The following is a 21,134-nucleotide window of genomic DNA, read 5'->3' as shown; positions in this document are numbered from 1 at the left end:
TGTATCAGCATCATTCACTGCAATACTGGAAAAATTGCAGTTCTCACTGATCAATGCTTAATACGGTGGATACTAGCACATTACCCTAATCGTCATGAAAATCTATCATTGCATTACAGATACCAAGTGCAATGCAATGATAGATTTTCATGAAGATTGCTTAAAAAGAAAATTTCTTAATCGATGATGGTTATTTTCCTTTTAACATCTTGGATAATTACCACGTGATCACTTATTCTGCAGTGATTATGATCTAGAGGGCGGTGTCGCTTTACTGCTGTTGGTTGTCACATCAAAAATGATATTGATAGTTTAGTTTTAGTTTAGTTTAGTTTAGTTTTAGTTTTAGTCCATCCATAGAGAGTTTAGTTTTAGTCCATCAGCCATCAGTTGATATGACTGATATTGTGCAACTCTGATAGCGAGGAGGTTGCAAGACCATTGCAACAACGTGATGAACGAGGAACAGAAAGGGTATCACAGAATCACGCAAGGCTGCAAAGATCAGGTCATCGTAGATGCATTCATTGTAGGAAAAGCTACCCAAAAGCAAAGGAACCTGTGTACGGCGTACATCGACTATAAAAAGGCATACCACTCAGTACCGCACTCGAACCTTCTCCAGATGTTGCAGTTGTATAAGGTAGACGGGAACGTCATCAGGCTGAAGCAGCACGCGATGGGGATGTGGATCACATACCTACAAATTACCGACGGCACCGTTGTGATAAGGTCCAGGACTCTCAGCATCAGGAGAGGGAGTTTTCAAGGCGATACCTTTAGTCCGTTGTGGTTTTTTCTGGCCATGAACCCCTTTAGCAAAGCACTCAACCAATGCAATTATGACTACTAATTGAACAGTGGAGAAAGGAGTACAAAAGCTACCCACACCTTCTTCACACCCACGGATGGGGTGCGGGATTGACAAATGCCGGTCAATTCATCTACGTCCGGGCCAAGTTATGGATGTCAGCTGTTCCCGCGTCAACGAGCAGGAGGAGATTCGGAAACGTTTAAATACCTCGGATTCCTGCAACGCCACACGATGATCAAGGAGGTGCAGTAGGAACAACACGTTTGCTGTGCCCTGTTGACGTATGGTTTCGGAGTGATAAAGTTGACCAAGGTTGACATGAAGGCGATAGAACTAGCAATACGAGTGGCGTTCACTAAGCATCGAATGCGCCACTCAAAATCGTCCATTAAGAGAGTCACCCTGTAACGTGCAGCAGGAGGAAGAGGCTTCACCGATATCCAGATCCAGCAGCTGCGGGCATATTTCGTAGAAAGCCAGAACCGCTACCGTTTCAGCTGAACTGCGACATCAAAACCGTCGATTAGATGATCGCAACGTGAAAGCAGAAGGAGTTGCATGGAACGCACCTCCATCAACTGGAGTTCGAGCACATCGATAAGGTGGCGCCAAACACGTGGCTGGTCCTCTTCTCAGAATCAGAAGGTTTCTTGGAGCCATCCAGGACCGGATAATTGCGACGAAGAACTATCGACAGTACATATTGCACGAAGTGCAATTCAGTAGGGGAGACTGTACTGGGATTGCGAGATCATAACGGACGCCCTCATCCGTGCCAACCGCCCCGACATTGTAGTCTACGACAAAAAGATGAAACGAGTTACACTCATCGACATCGCAGTACCGCTCTACCACAATGTTCAATAAACGTTCTCTAACAAGATAGCAATGTACCGTGCCTTGGCGGAGGAGTTGAAGCAGATGAGGCACCTAGAGGACGTCCGTATAGTCCAATAGTCCTCTGCGCGACCGGAATTGTTCCGAAATCGCTCCTAAGGTCTCCAGACGAGCTGGAATTGTAGAAGGACCTACACAGCATCCGAAAAGCGGTGATTCTTGGAACCTGCAATATAGTGAGACGGTTCCTGAATCACCTCAACTGAGAAGCTTATCCAGCAAACTCATTAGCATAATTAAAACCGAGAGAGATCCACAGAGCCTAATTCCCTTTGGCATACAGATTGCCCGGGTAGGTGAAAGTTTACAGCATTTTTTGCTAGAGAAAAATAGTAAGTTTTTAGATGGTAACCTTGTTCGCGACACATCGAATTTCATGATAATGGAAATAAGATCATTCGAGAAAATCTTAGACATCTGATTGTAGTTACTGGTACATTTTTGGCAGATTTCAATTGGGATGTGCCTAGTTGAAGATCCTTGTTTCGACGTTTATTGTTAAACGATTTATGGGATTTTGGACAAATTGCTTTTGAAAATTCTTGCCTAATTCCACTATTAGTGAAATCCTTGTAAAGCGGATTTCCTATTTCCGTCGAGGTCTTTGGTAAATATAAACTATAGCCTCTGACATGAAGATCAGACGCTTTGATTCGCAGCTAATAATAAAAGCTTTTTAAAGCTCCCTCTGCTGTCAGCATAGAACCACATTTTCTTTCGGTAATGGTTATACGATTCCATTCTAAGTGATTCGTACTCGTGGCGGTACCACGGGTATGAATTATTGGATAATTGGGCAACACCCATTAGAAGAATTTTATCGAATTAGAAGATTCTTGTAAGCTTCTAGAAACACTAATCGCCTAAAACTGTTAAATACATTCTCATGCTTCAGCTTTCACATTTACTTTATGTTACTTTCTGCGGTCGATTCAATCACTATTTAAGAAACAATTTGCAGGAAACATTAAGACAATTGAACTTGGGAATCATTGTAGACATCTATTCTTTCGACTATCGCCTCCAATTGTAGATTAGTCGCTTTGGCTGCACACCGGTTTTGTTCTAACCAATCCTTCTATTTTTTCTCTCATGTATCGATTGTAAACCCCGTGAGTCCCCGTCATACAGTAACATATCCGTAACGTTTCTCCGGTTGTTGTACCGTTTTTACAGAAACCGATCGGTGGCATCGCTGTCCTGCCGGGTGCCGGAAAGAAGGACAAGGAACAAGCCAAGGAACCGGCCTCGCCTGTTAAGGAGGAAGGTGTCAATGGTAAGATTGAATCGCCGGTGATTATGCGCCAGTCAATTGAAACCGTGTTGAATGTTTTACAGGAAATAACGGCAACCAGGAAGCGCTGAATTCTTCCGCTGAAGAGAAGACCTCTCCTGGTGGCAAGCGAAAGGTGAGTGAATCCACAAGTTATTTCTCTTTTTAAATATCAGTAGATTTAAGATCTGAGAATGCAGTCCGTAGTCCGTAATGTATTTTCTTATTCCAAATTTTCTCAATCTCAAAGTAGTAGTACTAGTTGACTCTTCTCATTCAAATATTCTCTTCGGATACTTCCTTCTATTCCAAGTTTGAGATTTTGGACCCTCAGATTCGCTTAGATGTTTTGTACCTTCGACAGTCTTGTGTAGGTGTTGCAATACCCAGTCGTGTCCCCTTTCCTAGTTTGTAAGTTTTTCGTAGGTAATGTTAGACTTTTACAAATATGTTTCCTTTTCTTTCGTTTTTCTATTTTTCGTTCCATTTTGGTAATGTATTTTGTGGAATATAATATCGATATCCGTAAAACGAACGGGTGTAGGGTTTCCTGTTCTCGTCGGGTCGTAAATCGCCCAAGGATAAGAAAACTCCTGGTGCTACGGCAACGCCGGTGGCCACTACCAATGGCGACGGTGGCAAGAAGGAGCAACTGGCAGCACAGACTCAGGCTCAACAGCAGGCCCAAAAGGATGCTGGCAAGCCAGGTTTTACCAAACCGTACGAGTATTCTGAGAACGAGCAGGACACCAGTCCCAATAAGAAGAACGTTAAAACACGTGGCTTCCGATACGATGAGGATCCTTCGGCACATGCCAGGGACAAGGAGGAAGCGCAGCTCAGTCCGAATTCGCAAAGTCGACGTGCCACCGGTTTAGCCTTCAACTATGCCCCGGGAGAGGATGAGAAGGTACGCGAATCGGTAGAGAAGCGAAAAGTCCCAGGATCGCCACAAGCTGATGACTCCAAGGACAAGCTATCGCCCAAGACCGGTGGCAGAGGACTGGCGGGAGAAACCGATGCGGAGAAGGGTGTTAGAACCAGTGCACGATCGTATTCTCCCAACAAGGGCAAAGTGGTCGATCCACTTGCTAGTGGAGCTGGATCGTTCCGTCCACTGGATGACGGTCAGGCAGATCCTAACGCTGCATTCATCAAGGGAGAACAAGTTGCTGGTATAGTTCCGGTTGTTGCGGGACCACCAGAACCAGCCAAGAAGAAGGTAAAGATTATGGTGATCATTTCGAAGTTCGATCCCAAAACCAAGAAGGTCGATACGGCCAATGGAGTGGTGGAACACTCGACAGGAGTGCTGGACACAAAGTCTGGTCTGATAGAGAGTAAATACGGAGTTATCGATCCCAAAGCCGGAACGGTTGTTAACTTCAATCAGAGAACCGGTCAGAACGAAACGTTCCAGGGACAGACCGATCCGAAGACCGGCCAGATCCATGTTGTTAGTGGAGTTGTTGATCCCAGCACTGGTAAGGTGGACGATAGTCTTGGTCAAGCTATCATTGTGGCTCCAGATGATGATTCCATCGTGGAGATCACGACTATTACGGGTAAGGTTGATCCGAACACCGGTAAGGTTGATACTACCAATGGCGATGTGGAGAGGACTCGCGGTATTCTGAACAGTAAGACCGGAGTTGTAGCAACGAAATATGGTGACATCAATCCTAGGACAGGAGAATTGAGGACCGTTGATCCGAAGACAGGAAAATCCACCAGTCGAAATGTGGCGGTCGACAAAGACAATGGTCAGATCACGATCGTTGGAGTTACTGATCCCAAGACCCATAAGGTCGATAACAGCCAAGCTCACTTGGTGGCCATAGGCAATCAGGTAGATCCAGTCGTTGAAGTCACTTCAGTTCTGGGTAAGCTGGACAAGAAGGGCATTGTTGATCCCAAGACCGTGACGTTCGATAAGAGCACAGGTCAGTTGGATACCAAGGACGGCAAGATCAACACCAAGTACGGACAGTTTGATTTGGTCAAACACACCGTTACGTTTGTAGACCCGAAAACGGGTAAAACTGAGACCAAGGAGGTCAAGATCGATCCTATTACAGGTCAGGTGCTGCTGAAGAATCAAGTCAATCCGAAGACCGGAAAAACCGACAAAGACTTCGGAAGGATCGTTTCGATTCGCATTGTACAGAACCGTATTGACCCAGCTACTGGTAAGCATGTATCCACGGTCGAAGATAAGGACATCCGCGTTGATCCTAAGACAAACCAAGTGTGGGTTCCGGAAAGCAAAGACCCAAGAACCGGTGAGACGATCTACACTTCCAGTCAAGTTGATCCAAAGACAGGCTACGTCATCACCATCTACGGATATCTGAATCCTAAGACCAACGAAATCGAGAAACAGACAAAACTCGATCCAAACCTAACCAAGGTGGATCCCACAACCGGGCAGATTTACGCTGCAACCGGTCAAGTGGATGAAGCCACCGGTGAACCATTATTCGCCGCCACGCAAATCAACGAAGAAAACGGAGAAATCTACACCAAGGTCGGCAAGGTAGACCCGAAGACTGGCAAGCTGGTCATAATCAAGATTCTCATTCTGACAAAGAAGGATGAACGAGGAAAACCAGAAGAGGTCGACATCAACGGAGTGGATCTAGACCCAGTGACCGGTCGAATCAACAATATTGCCACCAAGACCGTGTACGTGTACAAGATGCGCGATCCGATCACCGGAGAAACCTACCAGGTGGATCCCAACGACCCAAGTATTGCCGGAGCCCGGACAACCGTTACCCAGACCATGACTCTAAGCGGTGAAATCGATCCAGTCACCGGACGAATCAAATCCGAATGGGGCCACATTGACCCGAACACCGGCGACATCGATCCCGCCACGGCCATCCGCGACCCGGTCACCGGTAAACTGATTCTCAACTACGCCGACATCGAACCCAGCCACTTTGGCAAGAACGTAACGGTCACCAAGGAAACGGTTCCCATCACGCGGGAGCAGTTCTACGAAGGCATCAAGCATCTGGGCAAGAAGGCCATCCGGCGGGACTCGGAAAGCTCCGACGACGACATGGCACAGTATGACAGCGAACAGCTGAAGGAGATCAGCTCGGGAACGCCACGGGCCGCGGGAGCTGCCGGTGGAAAGTACGGCACGCCTACGGTGGTGAAAACGACAACGAAGCAGGTTATCACGAAGAACGAAGACGGCGTAACGCATAACGTGGAGGAAGAGGTGCAGAATCTGGGAACCGGACAGATCGTGTATTCTACACAGGAGCATAAGGTAAGTGTTGACGGACGATGGTAGGACGAAGAGTTGATACAGTTTGAGTGCTGCTTTTTCTTTTGTTTTTGAGCTCCGCAGAAAATTATCGCTTTTTTGCATGAAAAAACTACGAATCATTGTATAGAAACAGAAACATTAATGCAGCGTGTCACTCAAAAGCGTAACGTGATTTAACTAAAAACGGTTTGAAAAGGATGGCTAGATGATGCTGTATAAAAGGATAGAAATCAAGGTGTTCCGAACTTCCATAGGTTAAAATCGATTTTTTGTTAATGTGAATCATCATTCTGATTAACTCTCTTTGTCCTTAATTTTGTAGGGAATGCTAAGAAATCCCTTGGAGGATGTTCTAGAGAAATCGATGGAAAAATCAACGGATAAAATCCTGCAGGGTTAAAGGCATTCTTGAAAAATATATAAAAGAATCTTTGGAAGAATTCCTGATGGAATCTCTATTGCAATTGCTGTGGTCATCCTTAGAATATTCCGGAATTTTTAAGGAAAATTAATTTGTATGCAATGCAATACGTTTTACTTTGAACTTGTCGAAATACAATCCTCAACCATTTTTGAAAATTAATGCGCTTAGTCAAAAAAGCAAACCATCTAGCCATCCAACCGAACCCCAACCATCCATATTGACCTAACTTCATGAATCAAAATCAACAACCAAACAAAAATCGCAGGCCGACGCCCCCAGCGACATTCAGGGCAAGTTCCTGACGGCGACGGCCGTCACGACGCGTACCGCCACCACCCACGAAAATCTCGAAAGCAACGTCAAAACCCAGCAGCTGGAGGAGAAAACCGTGGCCACCACCACAACGCAACGGGGCGAACAGCAGGAACAGCGAGTGGTCACCCAGGAGGTCAAAACTACCGCCACGGTTACCAGCGGAGATCAGGTAGGTGCTACCGCTTGCTTTGGCGTAACTGCAAAATTCGATTCGAGATTTTCATTTTCTTACGTTCTTATCCCTTTTTCACACCTAATTTGGCGCGCATGCTTCTTGAACATATGTAATCTTAATACATGTGCTCGCCCCCTCCGATTGGCCTGATCGCTTGAATCTTGGTATGATTTCGTTGTTGTTGTTGCGAAACTGTGTACATACTGTAGTTCGCTCGCCGCGATAGCATTTCGTCGACGAGTTCCGGCGATTCCGGAACCCCCATCGACGGTCCCTACGGCGAGGAGGACGACTCGACGGTCATCTACAACAAGAGCTACACGGTTGGTATTCTTTTGATGAATTGTTAGTTGCTCAGTTGTAAAAAAGTGTAAAAATTTCGACAAACTACATATCTTACTATTAGAAACTTGATCAATCAATCTTATAAATTCTGCAGGGTGTTGATGACGTTGCTGGAGCATCGAAGATTCCATCCGGTCCGAATGTGGAGCATCATCGGGTGCTGCTGGACGATTCACAGGAAGGTGTTACGGCCGAAGGCGAGATTGTATCCTCCCAGACGGTTAGCAGCAAAACGCGAACGGTGGAAACCATTACCGTAAGTTGTACTCACATGACTATTGATCAAACGCTTAAATGACACGTTGAAATATTTACATTTCAGTACAAAACTGAACGAGATGGAGTGGTCGAAACGCGTGTCGAACAGAAGATTACCATCCAATCGGATGGCGATCCGATCGATCACGACAAGGCGCTGGCTGAAGCCATTCAGGTAAGTATTAGACTTAGTCGTTTCTAGATATTCTCATTACGCCAGGGCTGGTAGCAGGTCTCTTTCAAAAGACTGTCACTATCTCAATGCAAGTCTCTATTGAACTGTCCATAAATGCATGTCAGTCCCATGTTTGCTGGATTTCCTATTCACATGGGACAATAATGCGTTTTTCAATTGGCAGTAAAGATCTTTAAAGTCTTTTTTGACGTTAACTACGTCTTACGGCAATATACTGGGTGTCAATTGAAAATCAAAAATGTCGCAACCGTCACGAAATTATGTAAGATTTTGAATACTAATAACTCAGCTATTTATCGGTAGATCGGTAGATTATTTATACAACATTTTACTCAAATGGAGAAAACTTTCGATTTTTGACGATAGACTGTCGAAAATTGGGAAAATGTCGACTCCTTTCTTACGCAACTAAACACGTTCAAACACGTGGGTTGGGAAGCGCACTATCAAAGCGGACTAATTTCTGCTTCTTCGCTTATTCTTCGTTTGACGTCTTACGCCGATATACTGGGTGTCAATTGAACATCCAAAATGTTGTGACCGTCACGATACTATGTTAGATTTTGATCTAAAGGAAGGCTGCAACTATGACAATCGACTGAAATTCAAATGCAGAAAACCACTTGGCGTAGTCAACGTCATGCGGTCGTGTCTTGTACACAATCCCCTCTGATTTTTTTTCAACCAAAATGATCTCTAAGGTCACCTTTTCACGCAAGGGTTCTTGGTGCAAAATTCTAGAGGCTCCAGAGAATCCTCGTCCGGGTTCTCTGTTGAATATTATCTTTGCTTGTCGTTCTTCCGGCATACAGGCAATGTGGCCAGCCCAACGTAGCCTACCGTGTTTTATGCGCACCTCTTCATACACACTTGGTACAACACATGATTCATGCAACGCCGTCAGTTGCAGTTTTCTAATTTACCTCCGAGTATTGTTCGCAGCACTTTACGTTCAAAACCATGAAAGCTCTCCGGTATACTTCCTACAATGACCATGATCCATGGTCATATAGGACAACCGGAAGGATCAGTGTTTTGTACAACGCGAATTTTGTTTTCGTTTGCAGTCTACGGAACTTCAGCTGTTACGAAGCCCGTAGAAAGCCCGACTCGCAGCTGCAATATGTCTTTTCACCTCGCGGGTAACATCTTTGACGCACGCCACTAGTGTTCCAAGGTACACAAATTCTTCCACCACCAAACTTGTCACCACCTAGCAGCATTTCGCTACCACTATCACATCCGGACCCACGTCGACCACCAGCTATCATGTACTTCGTTTTTGTGGTGTTGATCGTGAGTCCGATCCTCGCTGTCTCCCTCTTGAAAGGCACGAACGCTTCTTCCACACTCCGACGATCAATCCCAATGATGAAGATATCGTCCGCAAAACCACGTAGCAAATGAGAACGTGTGATAATGGTATCGCTTCTCTGCATACCGGCTCTCTTGATAGCAACACAGCAAGTTAGAAAGAGCGTCACCCTGTTTCAATCCATCTAAGGTTACGAAAGATGACGAAATCTCGTTCACCGCCGGCACACGTGATTTCGATCCATCCAGCGTTGCACGAATCAGTCTAATCAGCTTCGCCGGAAAGCCATGTTCGGACATAATTTGCTACAACTCGTTTATCTTCACTGAATCGTACGCTGCTTGGAAATCTACAAACAGATGTTGACTATGCAAGTTGTAGTTGTGCATTTGTCTAGGATTCGACGCAGGGTAAACAATAATCCGTCGTTGATCGGCCCTCTTGAAAACTAGCTTGGTATTCGCCGACAAAGGACTCCTCATGCGGTCTCAAAACGTTGATCAGAATTCCAGACATGATTTTGAACGCCGAATTAAGGAGTTTTATACTTCGGTAAGCTGTATATGTCGGGATAAGATGGACCACCTTCAGTTTGGAATGAAAATGTCGGTTTTCTTGAAAGTTTACCAAGCACTTTCCATAGATTTTTGACATTCTGAAGCATTCAGAGTGTTATTTATATTATATTTTCATAACAAGTTCATAAAGTTTCTGCTCGTAGATACTGAATTTGACTTAAAGATTTCAGAAGGGAATTTTTTGTCAAAACATAAAAAAGTACCCGTTCATCAGGTATCAGAAGGCGGGCTCCAAAGGCACGTACCCCACCAGTCGGGAGATTTGTGCCATCGCCATATTTGAGCCTATTTTACCATCTACCCAATGAGAGAGAAAAGGGAAGGGAAAAATGGGAGGAAATAGGAGTGAAATCCCTTGAAGAGGGAAGATCGCATAAGCGAAATGAGAGCATGTAGCTCCATACAACAATTGGTTCGAACAGCGCCCTAAAAAGGGTACTGCAAAACGCATGAGCGTAAAAAGAGCCTATAGCTCGTTACCACAGCGGGTTAAAAATAACACAATGTCCTTAAGATTCAGGCTTCTGAATTCAGTTTCACTTAATAAATGTTTACCAAGTAATTGGTATCGCATTTGCGCAAAAATTGGACAGTTACATATCAGGTGATACGAAGTTCCATAATCGGAGTCACAACTATCACACACAAATGAGTCAGCACGCTGAATATTTGCCATGTGATAGTTGAGTCGGCAGTGGCCTGTCAACGCTCTGACCTAGAGACAGCAATTCTGCTTTGACAGATTTGTTACATACTTCGCCACCCTTGGAAATGGCTCAGTTAGGGATGGTACACAAATTATGTCACGCTAAATTTCGACTTTTGCGACCCCCTCCCCCCCCCTTTGTCACGTTTTTTATATGAGTCCTTCGAAAATTTTGTAAGGCTTGTCACGCTTGGCTTGACCCCCCCCCCCTTGGAGCGTGACGTAATTTGTGCATGACCCCTTATGTACAATTTTGTTTGACTATTGTCGACGAGAATGACTTCAAACTATTCCAATATTGCTTGTGTTGAGTTCCCAAGTAGCACGCGAAACATCTTTCTAAGAAATGCTTACCAAAAATGGTTTCAAAGATATATCAATAAAAGTAATTGTAACTTACCTAGTTATAGTTCCGTTCCATATTAATCGAAAGCTCATGAGGTTTCATTGTCGTTCCAATGAACTCGCATTTCACCTCGTGTTTGATGTCTAACATCATTGAAACGGCGAGATTTGTTGCAAATATCCTCTGCAAGCATCAATAAAGTCAAGTTTATCAAGATGTGCACTGTTACTTTTAAAATAAACTCTTGCAACTTCTGAAAAAATGCCAATTTTATTTAGAGCATCCGCAACATAACTTCATTGCATGCAAGCTTCGTATCGATGCCCACAACTCAAGAAGATTCATCCCAGTTGCGTGAAAGTTGCACTAAACTACGTGTTTGACAGCTAAGAATTTGTTGGTTTCAATCAAGTCGCAGTATAGTTGAGTTGCACCTCACGTATCATGTAACAACGGAAACATGTTCTAGCAACAGTTTGTTTGTTTTCATGGTGTTTCTAATATGTTGCGCGAAAGTCTTCGCAAAAACTTTAGCTCTGTGGTGCGTGTCCATATTTTGCCAGTAACGAACTTGTATTCCGAAGGGTGCAGTAAAGTATTAAGCAACAAAGCAATTTGGTCGCTTATGTAGTGAATTGGTGAGGCAGTTTTTCGAAGAGTTGGTGGAGTAGTGAGAAGAGGAGAAGATTAATGATCTAGAAGTCGGGAATTCGATTCTCGTTTATAGTTTTTTTTTCTTTTTTTTCCTCTTAAGTATTTTTTATTCAGTGCAGTTGTAAGTCATATTTTCAACGTTTTTCAACTCTGATAATTTTCAAGAGATATGTTTATTCTTGAGTTGCAACAAACTGTGTTGCTTGGGTTGCCGCCCAAGAATTTATCTGAAGCTTCACTCAGCACCTTCAAATTGGACTAGCTGGCTCAGGGCCAATGAAGTCATGTGATGCTCCATCGCGAGCTAGCTCATCAGCCAATTCATTTCCAACGATGGAAGAATGGCCAGGTACCCATACAAGGTTTACACAGTTGACTGAATTCAGTTCCTCAATTTGAGTTCGACATGCGATAACAAGCTTCGACCTTGAGTTGGCCGAAGCAAGAGCTTTTATAGCAGCCTGACCATCTGAACAGAAGTATATGACTTTACCCATTACGCGCTGTTGAAGTGCTGATTGCACTCCACACATAAGAGCAAATATTTCCGCCTGAAGAACGGTGCAGATTCTACCAAGTGAGTAAAACTGATTCAACCTTAGCTCACGAGAATATACACCTGCACCTGCTCTACCTTCAAGAAGGGAGCCATCAGTGTAACATACTATATTGTTTGATATACTTCTTTCCAAATAGCCAGACGTCCACTCTTCCCGTGGAGGGAATTGTGTGGTAAATGTCCTGTAAGGAAAGTGACAAGCAATTGTTAGATCACTTGGAGCAAGGACAATTTTGTCCCAATTCACCAAAGTTGAAACTACGAAGTGTGTGTAGATCTACGATTCACTGGATTTTTCTCCAGTAGATCCAGTACCCATAAACGGTAAGAGCAAGAAAGTGCTTCTTGTTTAAGATTTACGCCTAGTGGCGCAACGTCGAAAAGGGCCTCGAGCGCTGCTGTGGGAGTTGTATAGAATGCACCAGACATCGCCATCAAGCACATCCTTTGGAGATGACCCAATTTTGATTGGATTGTTCTCACTTTGCCCTTTTACCACCACAAAAGACATCCATATGCCAATATTGGTCGAACAACTGTTTTGTAAATCCATTTGATTTGAGGCTCCAAGTTTTACCAAAGGTTCGCCGGCATTGACCGAAGGCCATGCAAGCTTTTTTGACTCTGAAATCAATGTGAGGTGTCCATGAAAGTTTGGAATCTAGAATGACTCCGACATACTTTACCTGATCAGTGCCAAAAAGACGTAAAGGTCGAATTCCATCGCGGTTTCGTCTTTCCGTAAAAAGAACAATAGATTTTTTGTTCGACTTGACCGAAAGGCCGACACCAACTCTCGACTACCTGAAGAGCACTTTGCATCAGGTCGAATAGGGTGCTTATGCACATACCAACTATCAAAGCTAGATAGTCGTCGGCAAATCCATAAGTTGGAAAACCGCTATTATTGAGTTGCCTCAATAGCGTATCTGCTACGAGATTCCACAAAAGTGGTGACAAGACTCCCCCTTGGGGGCATCCGCAAACACTCAATTTTCGAATCGCTGCTTGACGTAATGTCGAGAAGAGATGTCGGTTTTTGACCATTTGATGAATCCAATTGGTAATCATTGTAGGTAGCCCATGGTTTCGTGCAGCTTCCAATATGGCATCGAAAGACACGTTATCAAAGGCACCTTCAATATGCAAGAAAACACCCAAGCAGGATTGCTTCTGAGCGAATGCTTTCTCGATATCGTATACACCTTTGTGTAAAAGAGTCATAGGGGACTTTCCAGATTGGTAAGCATGTTGATTCACATGAAGAGGCACGTTTGCCAAATAAACATCACGGATGTGATGACCGATAATGCGTTCCAGACATTTCAGAAGAAAAAAGGTCAGACTGATTGGTCTAAAACTCTTCGCTTCTTCATGCGACGCACGTCCTCCTTTCGGGATAAACTTTACAGTAATATCACGCCAGGATTTGCGAATATACCCGGTAGCAAAACTGCTTACAAGCAGCTTTTTCAAAACATGTTTGATAAACTCAAATCCCTTCTGGAGCAGAACAGGATAAATCCCATCTGCTGCTGGAGATTTGAAAGGAGCAAAACTATTGTGTGTCCATTGAATCGATTCAGTAGTTACGATGCTGCGAGCCGAAGCCAGAGACTCATAACTAGATGAAAAAACTTTTGGTTCATCCGTAGATGCTATGTCCACACATTCGAAGAAATGTGTATTGAATAAACATTCGAAAAGTTTTTCATCAGAAGAAGTAAAGTCACCATTAGGTAAGCAAACTTCGTTCACTTGGAAATCCTTAATTTTTTCAAGGATTTTGTTCAGCCGACTAACTTTACTCAAACTGGAAACATTTGTACAAAAGGTTTTTTTTCAGCCTTGCGAGCCGACTTGTACGACTCTGATCCAGCTGAACGGCGTCTGTTTCAACTCCTTCTACACTGTTTCCTGAGCCTAGTCAGATCGGAATTCCTTCTTCAAAAGCTTCCATAATGTAGGATGTTGTAGTATCAACGGATTTTCAATGGACGGAGAATATCCATGAAATATGGTCACAATCAATTCAGTGTAGAGTTCCCAGTTTGTTGACCGGGGATTCCTAAAACGCAAAGTTTGCGCATTTACATTTGAATGTTCAAAGAAGATGTAGCGATGATCAGATAATGATTCCTCATCGGATACATGCCAATTCGTCAACTCGTGACTGATTGTATTCGAGCAGAGCGTTATGTCTAACACTTCTTCTCTATTAGAAACCATGAAGGTTGGGCGATTGCCTATGTTTAGTAATCCAAGGTCTGTACTACTTAAGTATTCCATCAGACTGGAGCCTCTCAAATTGATATCTGAGCTGCCCCAGATAATGTGATGAGCATTGGCATCACTGCCCACAATCAGAGGAAGGCCTTTTGTTACGCAGTGTACGACAACTCGTATGAAATCATCCATTGGGGATTGTTCATCATGTGGTAAATATACCGAACAATAGACGTATTTCCTGTTGAGGTTACCAACAGAAACATCGATTGTGACAGCACATACATCTATGGTAGTGAACTCAGAAATGAGAGTTGCAACGATTGCTTTATTAACGAGCACGCAAGCGCGGGGCATGCAGCGCGAGTTTGCCATTTCAAGTTTGCTGAAAGTAGCAAAAACTGGGTCCACAAGGTTACCTAGATAGAAGTTCCCTCTACGAAAGTAGGGTTCTTGAACTAGCGCCACTTTTTGCATGAGTCTGCAAAGGTTGATCGTTGCTGTTCTTAAAGTTTCTGCTCGTAGATACTGAATTTCCTCATTTAACAGGTGCTGATTTAAAGATCATGGTGAATCCACAACATAAATATTGTCTCGATACGAGGGTTGGCGATTGTAACATTACACGCTCGACAGAAAATTCTTGATATTGATTCTTGATTGACATATGAATTAAAAAGCTTAGGCGGGTGGTCTTACCCCTTTTTTTCCCTAGGAATTTGTTCTTTCTCCTCGAAACGATACGATGAAGAAGTTCGTGTAGCTCTTCCCCTCCGTGTTTGAGAAGTTCGGCCAGGAGCTCGGCCTTCCTAGCAGCCTTGTTGTTAGTCAGCCTTTTAATAGCTTTGTTTACCTCAGTAAACATGCTGGCGGATCTAGGACTTTCTTGGGTAATTTGTGAAAGAATCTTCAGAGGAATTGAAAAATAAACTATTAAACCTTTCTTTGTGTGGCTATTGTTAGGTCCGCTTTTAGAAGACATTAGGTCTTTAAATCTCCTAATTTGAGACACTCACTCGCTACCAGCTCTGCATTACCTCTATATGTCGCGAACCACAATTTGAAATTTCGTTTGTCTTGTTCACTCAAAATTTAGCTTATCGAACGCATATTTTGACTAATCCGGTGCCCCAAACCACGCAAACATCGCCGTAGTGTAACACAGTTATGTTGTTTTCTGTTACTGGCATAAGCCTGTCACGAGCCTGTAGTTATCTTATTGTTAATCCTTATTTGTGTGCAGGCTTCCCGACGGTTCCGAACAGATCCAGAGGAGCGCATCGCTCAAATGAAGCAATACATGTACGAGAAGTACAACTTTCCGAAATATTGAAATGCTTATCTGCGTCTGTGAAAAAAAGGCGCAGTCCGTGCGGTTTTGTTGGTAGGATACTTAGGATGCGCAATGCTGGTTGGTAGGAGGCTTGATCTGTTTTCTAACAGTTGGTTTTTATGTTCCATTTGAGTTTAGAAGCATTTGTTGAAAATAAAAAAGGTTATTTTGATTTCGAAACCAAAAATGATCACGATCATTTGCTTTTAGTAAAGTTAGCGTATGGTTTATTTAGATTGTCTAGGCTTGCGCGCATATCATCACATACCACATAACACAAAGTCCAAAATAAATGTGAAATTGCAACAAACTGCATCATTTTGAAGGTTTTATGCGGTTTACATATTTTCTGATTCGATTTATCCACCAATAACATCGCTACATTTCACAAAGCGAAGATAAATCATTTTGAACTAAAGCTACTAAATTGTACCACTGTTCTAAAAAATATTACAAAAAAGAGCAATTTGTTTAATGTTATATAAGAGACGAATAGACAGTAGTCGGGCTCAGAATAGGTACCACTTCTAGTACTACATTCAGTCTCTCAGTACTATTTGTACTACAGTCAACTCTCCCTTACTCGTTATTCCGCATCTCGATATCGAGTTAGAAAACCATAGTAAAAGTTAGTTTTCGTGATTACCTCGATGGTCATTTGAATTGCATTTGCACTGATTTTGTGTTCTGTAACTCGATAGGGGCCCAGATAGCCGTAGCGGTAAACGCGCAGCTATTCAGCAAGACCAAGCTGAGGGTCGTGGATTCGAATCCCATCGGTCGAGGATCTTTTCGGGTTGGAAATGTTCTCGACTTCCCAGGGCATAGAGTATCATCGTACCTGCCAGACGATATACGCATGCAAAAATGGTCATTGGCAAAGTAAGCTCTCATTTAATAACTGTGGAAGTGCTCATAAGAACACTAAACTGAGAATCAGGCTCTGTCCCAGTGGGGACGTAACGCCAGAAAGAAGAAGAAGAACTCGATAGTCCCTTCAATATCGAGTTATGGAGAGTTGACTGTACATGTTATTCATTTAAGAGTCGCGAAATGAAAGGACATTAATTCTATTCAACTTTACGACATGACATCACCATCTCGACTTTTTTAATGGAGTTTGCTATCAAAATTGAGTTGTCTAGTTGTTAGGTCTTCATCGCATTGCGGAATCACTCAACCATGATTAGACCTAAATTCTGTAGATGTTAGAGACATTTATGACCTTGAATTGCATCAATGAGATTATATCTTCGGGTACAACATCAATATTACTAACATACTCAACATTTCACTCAGATTGGCTCGTTTATCACCCCAATTCCCCAATTGATTGGCTCTACAAGTCCATCTAAAACCGACCAGAGCAATGTTGTTTAGATGCCTTCCCAGCTGTGCATCGAACTCTTAGTCTAATAATGCCTTTTTTTCATTCCCATCCCAATTGCAGGAAGCAACCGCCATGAATCCGGACATGACTGTGGAGAAGATCGAAATCCAACAGCAGACGCAGTAAAGCGAGACAAGGTAAGGCATACACAAAAAAATCGCAAACCCGCTCCTTGATTCGGAGGGTCCAAACGACGGTCGACTCGTTTTTCGCCGGACCTGATGTCGGTTTCTACACTCAACAGTTTTAAGTACATGTCATGTCATCACAAATCTCCCACTGTGGGAGCGCTATTGTTTTACACTTGAGACCCACGCGCGAACGCTAGTTTTTTTTAAGTAAGCATGAAAGTATAAGAAACTATACTTAGTTGAATACGGAAACAGCCAACACTGTTGGCCAAGCACCGAGCGAACCACGATAGGACAGTTGTTCTAGTTTAAGCATTTTTTAATTTTAATACGAGTAAAACGACGAGAAGAATAAATGCTAAAATGTAATGGAGAAAACACAATCAATCAAATCGCTTTATGTCCGATTATGTTGTTCTGCTTTAAAATGGGTAATGTCTCTACGATAAGAAGCAAAGTTGTTGAAATAATATTTAACAATATTTACACAAAAACATAAAAATCACGAGAAGCTTATATTGACAGCCCGGAAACTCTCAGTCTATACATATTTAGAGAGCCGTGGCGTCGACATATTCGAGAATATTATATTCGAGCGAGTTTGCTTTTGATGTTTCATGTTTGCAAGGAAATGCTGAAAAAGAAGAAAATTGAAGCGATAAACAGGTCATTTATTGACACAAACAGCAACATTGCTTATAACATTGAAAGAGGAAAAAAGAGAGAAATGCGTTTTCGACGCTCCTGATCGAATGTAGCTAAAATTTACATCATCTGATAACATCAATTTAAGAAACATATTCGCATACTTTTCCCCGTTTTGAATCAAACCTTCTTACCAATTCGGATCACACTTTTCTTGTAATTTGCCTCAAATAACATATATACGATGAAATAGTGGAATTTTTAGCTGAAAAGTAATATTTAGCCAACAACAACGTCTACAACAACCATCGTCGTGTTCATTGGAAGGATATTTTTCGAAGCAGGAATGGAAGGAATCAATTGAACGAGAGACCAACACCGAAGGCATATCGCATCACGCAGACTGGCAACACTTTCCAGCCACATAGTACGCCGATCAAAGATGGCGCTTCCGTGTGCTCGCTAGTTGCCAGTATTCATGATGTGTACAGTCTCTGTAGAAATCATTGCAATAATAAGAAAAAAAAAATGAAAGCGAAATGTCACACCGAAAAGAATCGTTGCCTTATTTGTAGTCGTATTTCTCTCTTTCTTCGACAGCTTGTTTTCTCCCGCTCCCGTAGTTCGCAATCTATGTACGTACGATCCTAGTGCTTTACAGAACTTTTATTATTCTTGTAACTATAAACTATACTGTGTTTTCTATTTATTTCCTAACTGTAATTAACATTCCGAGAGCGATCATCGCGGAACAGACCGAACGTACTAAGTTATCTGAAAGCAGAAACAAATCCCCCTCTATTTATTCTATCAAAATGTACATTTCTCTTATTCGATCCTACGTTATCACTTCTTCTCTCTAAAACCTCACTTCTGAAAGTAGTTGATAAACCGTCATAACACTTACATTCAATTTTTGTTCGAGTGTTACATACGTTTATCTGTGGTTGTATGTCTACATCTGACACGCCAAGCTGTCTCAAACCGCGTTTCGTGTAACGCTAGGAAAGGAAATTTTTTGGACTAAAGTCGCAACCAAACACACAATCACATATATTTTTGTAATACCAAGCTTTTTGCGCGCATAAAATGATAAGGTTCATGGAAAAAGCGAGACATTGGATGGCGCTCACTACGACCGTCAATCGTTCCGTTTTGTCGTACTGCCATTCAAAATGGCATTTTTCAACGGTAAATTGATTGTAAATGTAACTGTGCTTTTGTGTAGAACCTATTGCGATTAGTATATTGTCACATTTAGTCATCACATCCACCCAATTGTTTATTTCCTAACACGTAATCCGATCCTTTTGTTTTTAGTTGACAATTTTTCTATAGTTTCGCCTACAAACTATGGTTTTTTTTTCAATAAGTAGTGTAGTTTCTAGAAATACCACCCCTCAAATTTGTGTTGTACGCGTCTTTTAGTTATTATTTTATTGTTTGTAAGAGAGATTTATTTATCGCAAAAAATAAAGAAAAGAAAAAAGAGAAAGCTATTTGAAACGATATATTGATGATGAAAAGAAAAAAATCTTCATATTAGGATTTAAGGAGTCGCTAAATTTACTACCCAGCAGAAGAACATAAGAACGCCAGCTATGATGTGGAAAAAGATAAAGGAAAATATTCAAATCGATCCTACAATGGAGCAAGCTAATCTATAGATGTACCGATCATGGCAAAAGAGAATGCAACAAGCTGAAATCAGAACGAGTAAAAGTGACTAAGTCTAGCTTATGTGAAAAGTAATCACTCGAAAATTGTTTGTTATGCCGAAATGTCCTTCTATATAAGGGGGTAATAATTAACGGGGATGTAAGTTCTTAAAAACTTTCCTTATTGCGTCTTCTAACAGTATGTTGAACACTAAGTTCGAAAATGCAACGCCCTGCTTCAATTCGTCTAACATTGCGAAGGATGTTGAAATGTCATCCATAACTTGTGTACACACTTAGAAAATATCACCGGCTTCGGTAATTTTTTTACCGAAATATAAACCGCTGAGCGTTCGGTAATGCTTTCGGTAAAGTTAACAATAACCGAACAATCCGTAAGTAAAAGAAAAACGCAGCTCTCAAAATATTACAAATCGTTCGTGAATGATTACCGAACGATTTGTGAAATTAATTACTGAACGAATTGTTCATATTGGCAGGCAGTCGGAATTTGATGGGATGATAAAAAAAAGAATGGCAATGTATTCTGATATTGAATTAAATAATCGTGTTTATTTCCAGATCTTTTCTTTATAGGCAAATATTATGCGCCACCATCATAGAGGTCACTGGGGAAGGAGAGAAATGTCACTGAAAATGTTTGTTTGCGTCCAAAATTCAATTTTTCAACCCAAAAATTAGGTCATAATCAATTGATTTTTCCATTGGCACATATTTGTTATCACTTTTATTTCACTGTCAGCAATTCCTCCATCATCCGCTTCATGCAACAGTCCTGCGGGATGTTTGCAGCTATTCGCCCCTTCTAGCAAACGAAACTGGTGCTGCCTATTTCCTCTTGAACGAGCCATCTTTCATCTACAAAAATAACAATTTTGAATATTCTGAGGACTTAATTTTTCAATTTATTTACCTTGATCCATCCAACGATGCCTGACAGTGGATTTTTCTTTCTAACAATATTTTGTTGCTTCCACAAGTAAACATGGCGATGCGATTGATAATCTCAAATTACCAATTGTTCGGCAAAATACTGTAGCACTAGGTACCGAAGTACGGTAAACTTTTGCTGGCTACGGTGAATTTAAACGATTTACAAGATTTCGGTAAATGAAGATTTCAGTGAAAACAAATAAATATCTTTTGAATCTCCCCAACTGTGTACGTTTTTTCGGTAAAGCTCATTTGAAATACCGAAACATCAGTTGAATATTTATTTACAGTACGTTTTCGGTAACAAAATTTACCAAAAAACGAAAGAAAATCTAAGTGTGTACTTGATTTCGATCCTTCCAACGTTTCCCGAATCATTCTAATCAGCTTCGTCCGAAATCCACGTTCTATCATTATTTGCCGCAAATCGTTCCTTTTCACTGAATCGTACGTCGCCTTAATGTCAATGAACTGATTATGGGATCTAAAACTCTTTTCTTCTTCATACGACACATGTGCTCCTCTAAGGATGGATACTAATATTATGTCAGGCAGGCATTGCAAAATTCGTTCTCAATTGATTTCGAAGCACGATCAAAGCAAGCGAAGAAAAACATCGTATATGTATCGGTTTATGAACGGCAATGTTTCGCAAGTTG

At 42.1% G+C, this 21,134-nt stretch overlaps 1 protein-coding gene across 16 annotated transcripts in view; it reads left to right on the top strand.

Moving 5' to 3' along the window:
• The window catches only part of LOC5569740 (protein 4.1 homolog), a 159,251-nt gene extending 139,636 nt beyond the window's left edge, over window positions 1-19,615 (top strand). For 6 of the 16 annotated variants that reach the window (XR_002502230.1, XR_002502223.1, XR_002502228.1 and 3 more), the window contains 9 exons: window positions 2,888-2,987; window positions 3,050-3,120; window positions 3,529-6,267; window positions 6,957-7,175; window positions 7,391-7,504; window positions 7,621-7,782; window positions 7,849-7,959; window positions 15,608-15,779; window positions 17,148-17,236. Coding sequence is in view for 7 of the 16 variants with exons in the window: in XM_021853123.1 (XP_021708815.1) it covers window positions 2,888-2,987; window positions 3,050-3,120; window positions 3,529-6,267; window positions 6,957-7,175; window positions 7,391-7,504; window positions 7,621-7,782; window positions 7,849-7,959; window positions 17,148-17,213 (3,582 nt within the window). In the remaining 9 variants the exon portion in view is untranslated. Of the gene's footprint in view, window positions 1-2,887; window positions 2,988-3,049; window positions 3,121-3,528; window positions 6,268-6,956; window positions 7,176-7,390; window positions 7,505-7,620; window positions 7,783-7,848; window positions 7,960-15,607; window positions 15,780-17,147 lie in introns of all 16 variants that reach the window. The other 10 variants (XM_021853123.1, XM_021853122.1, XM_021853125.1 and 7 more) reach the window with 5 other exon arrangements.
• Window positions 19,616-21,134: the final 1,519 nt, after the last annotated feature.

Source organism: Aedes aegypti, chromosome 3 (genome assembly GCF_002204515.2).
Source record: "Aedes aegypti strain LVP_AGWG chromosome 3, AaegL5.0 Primary Assembly, whole genome shotgun sequence".
Lineage (NCBI taxonomy): Eukaryota > Metazoa > Arthropoda > Insecta > Diptera > Culicidae > Aedes > Aedes aegypti.
The sequence above is the reverse complement of the archived record's forward strand: the minus strand, read 5'-3'. Positions and strand labels throughout refer to the sequence as shown.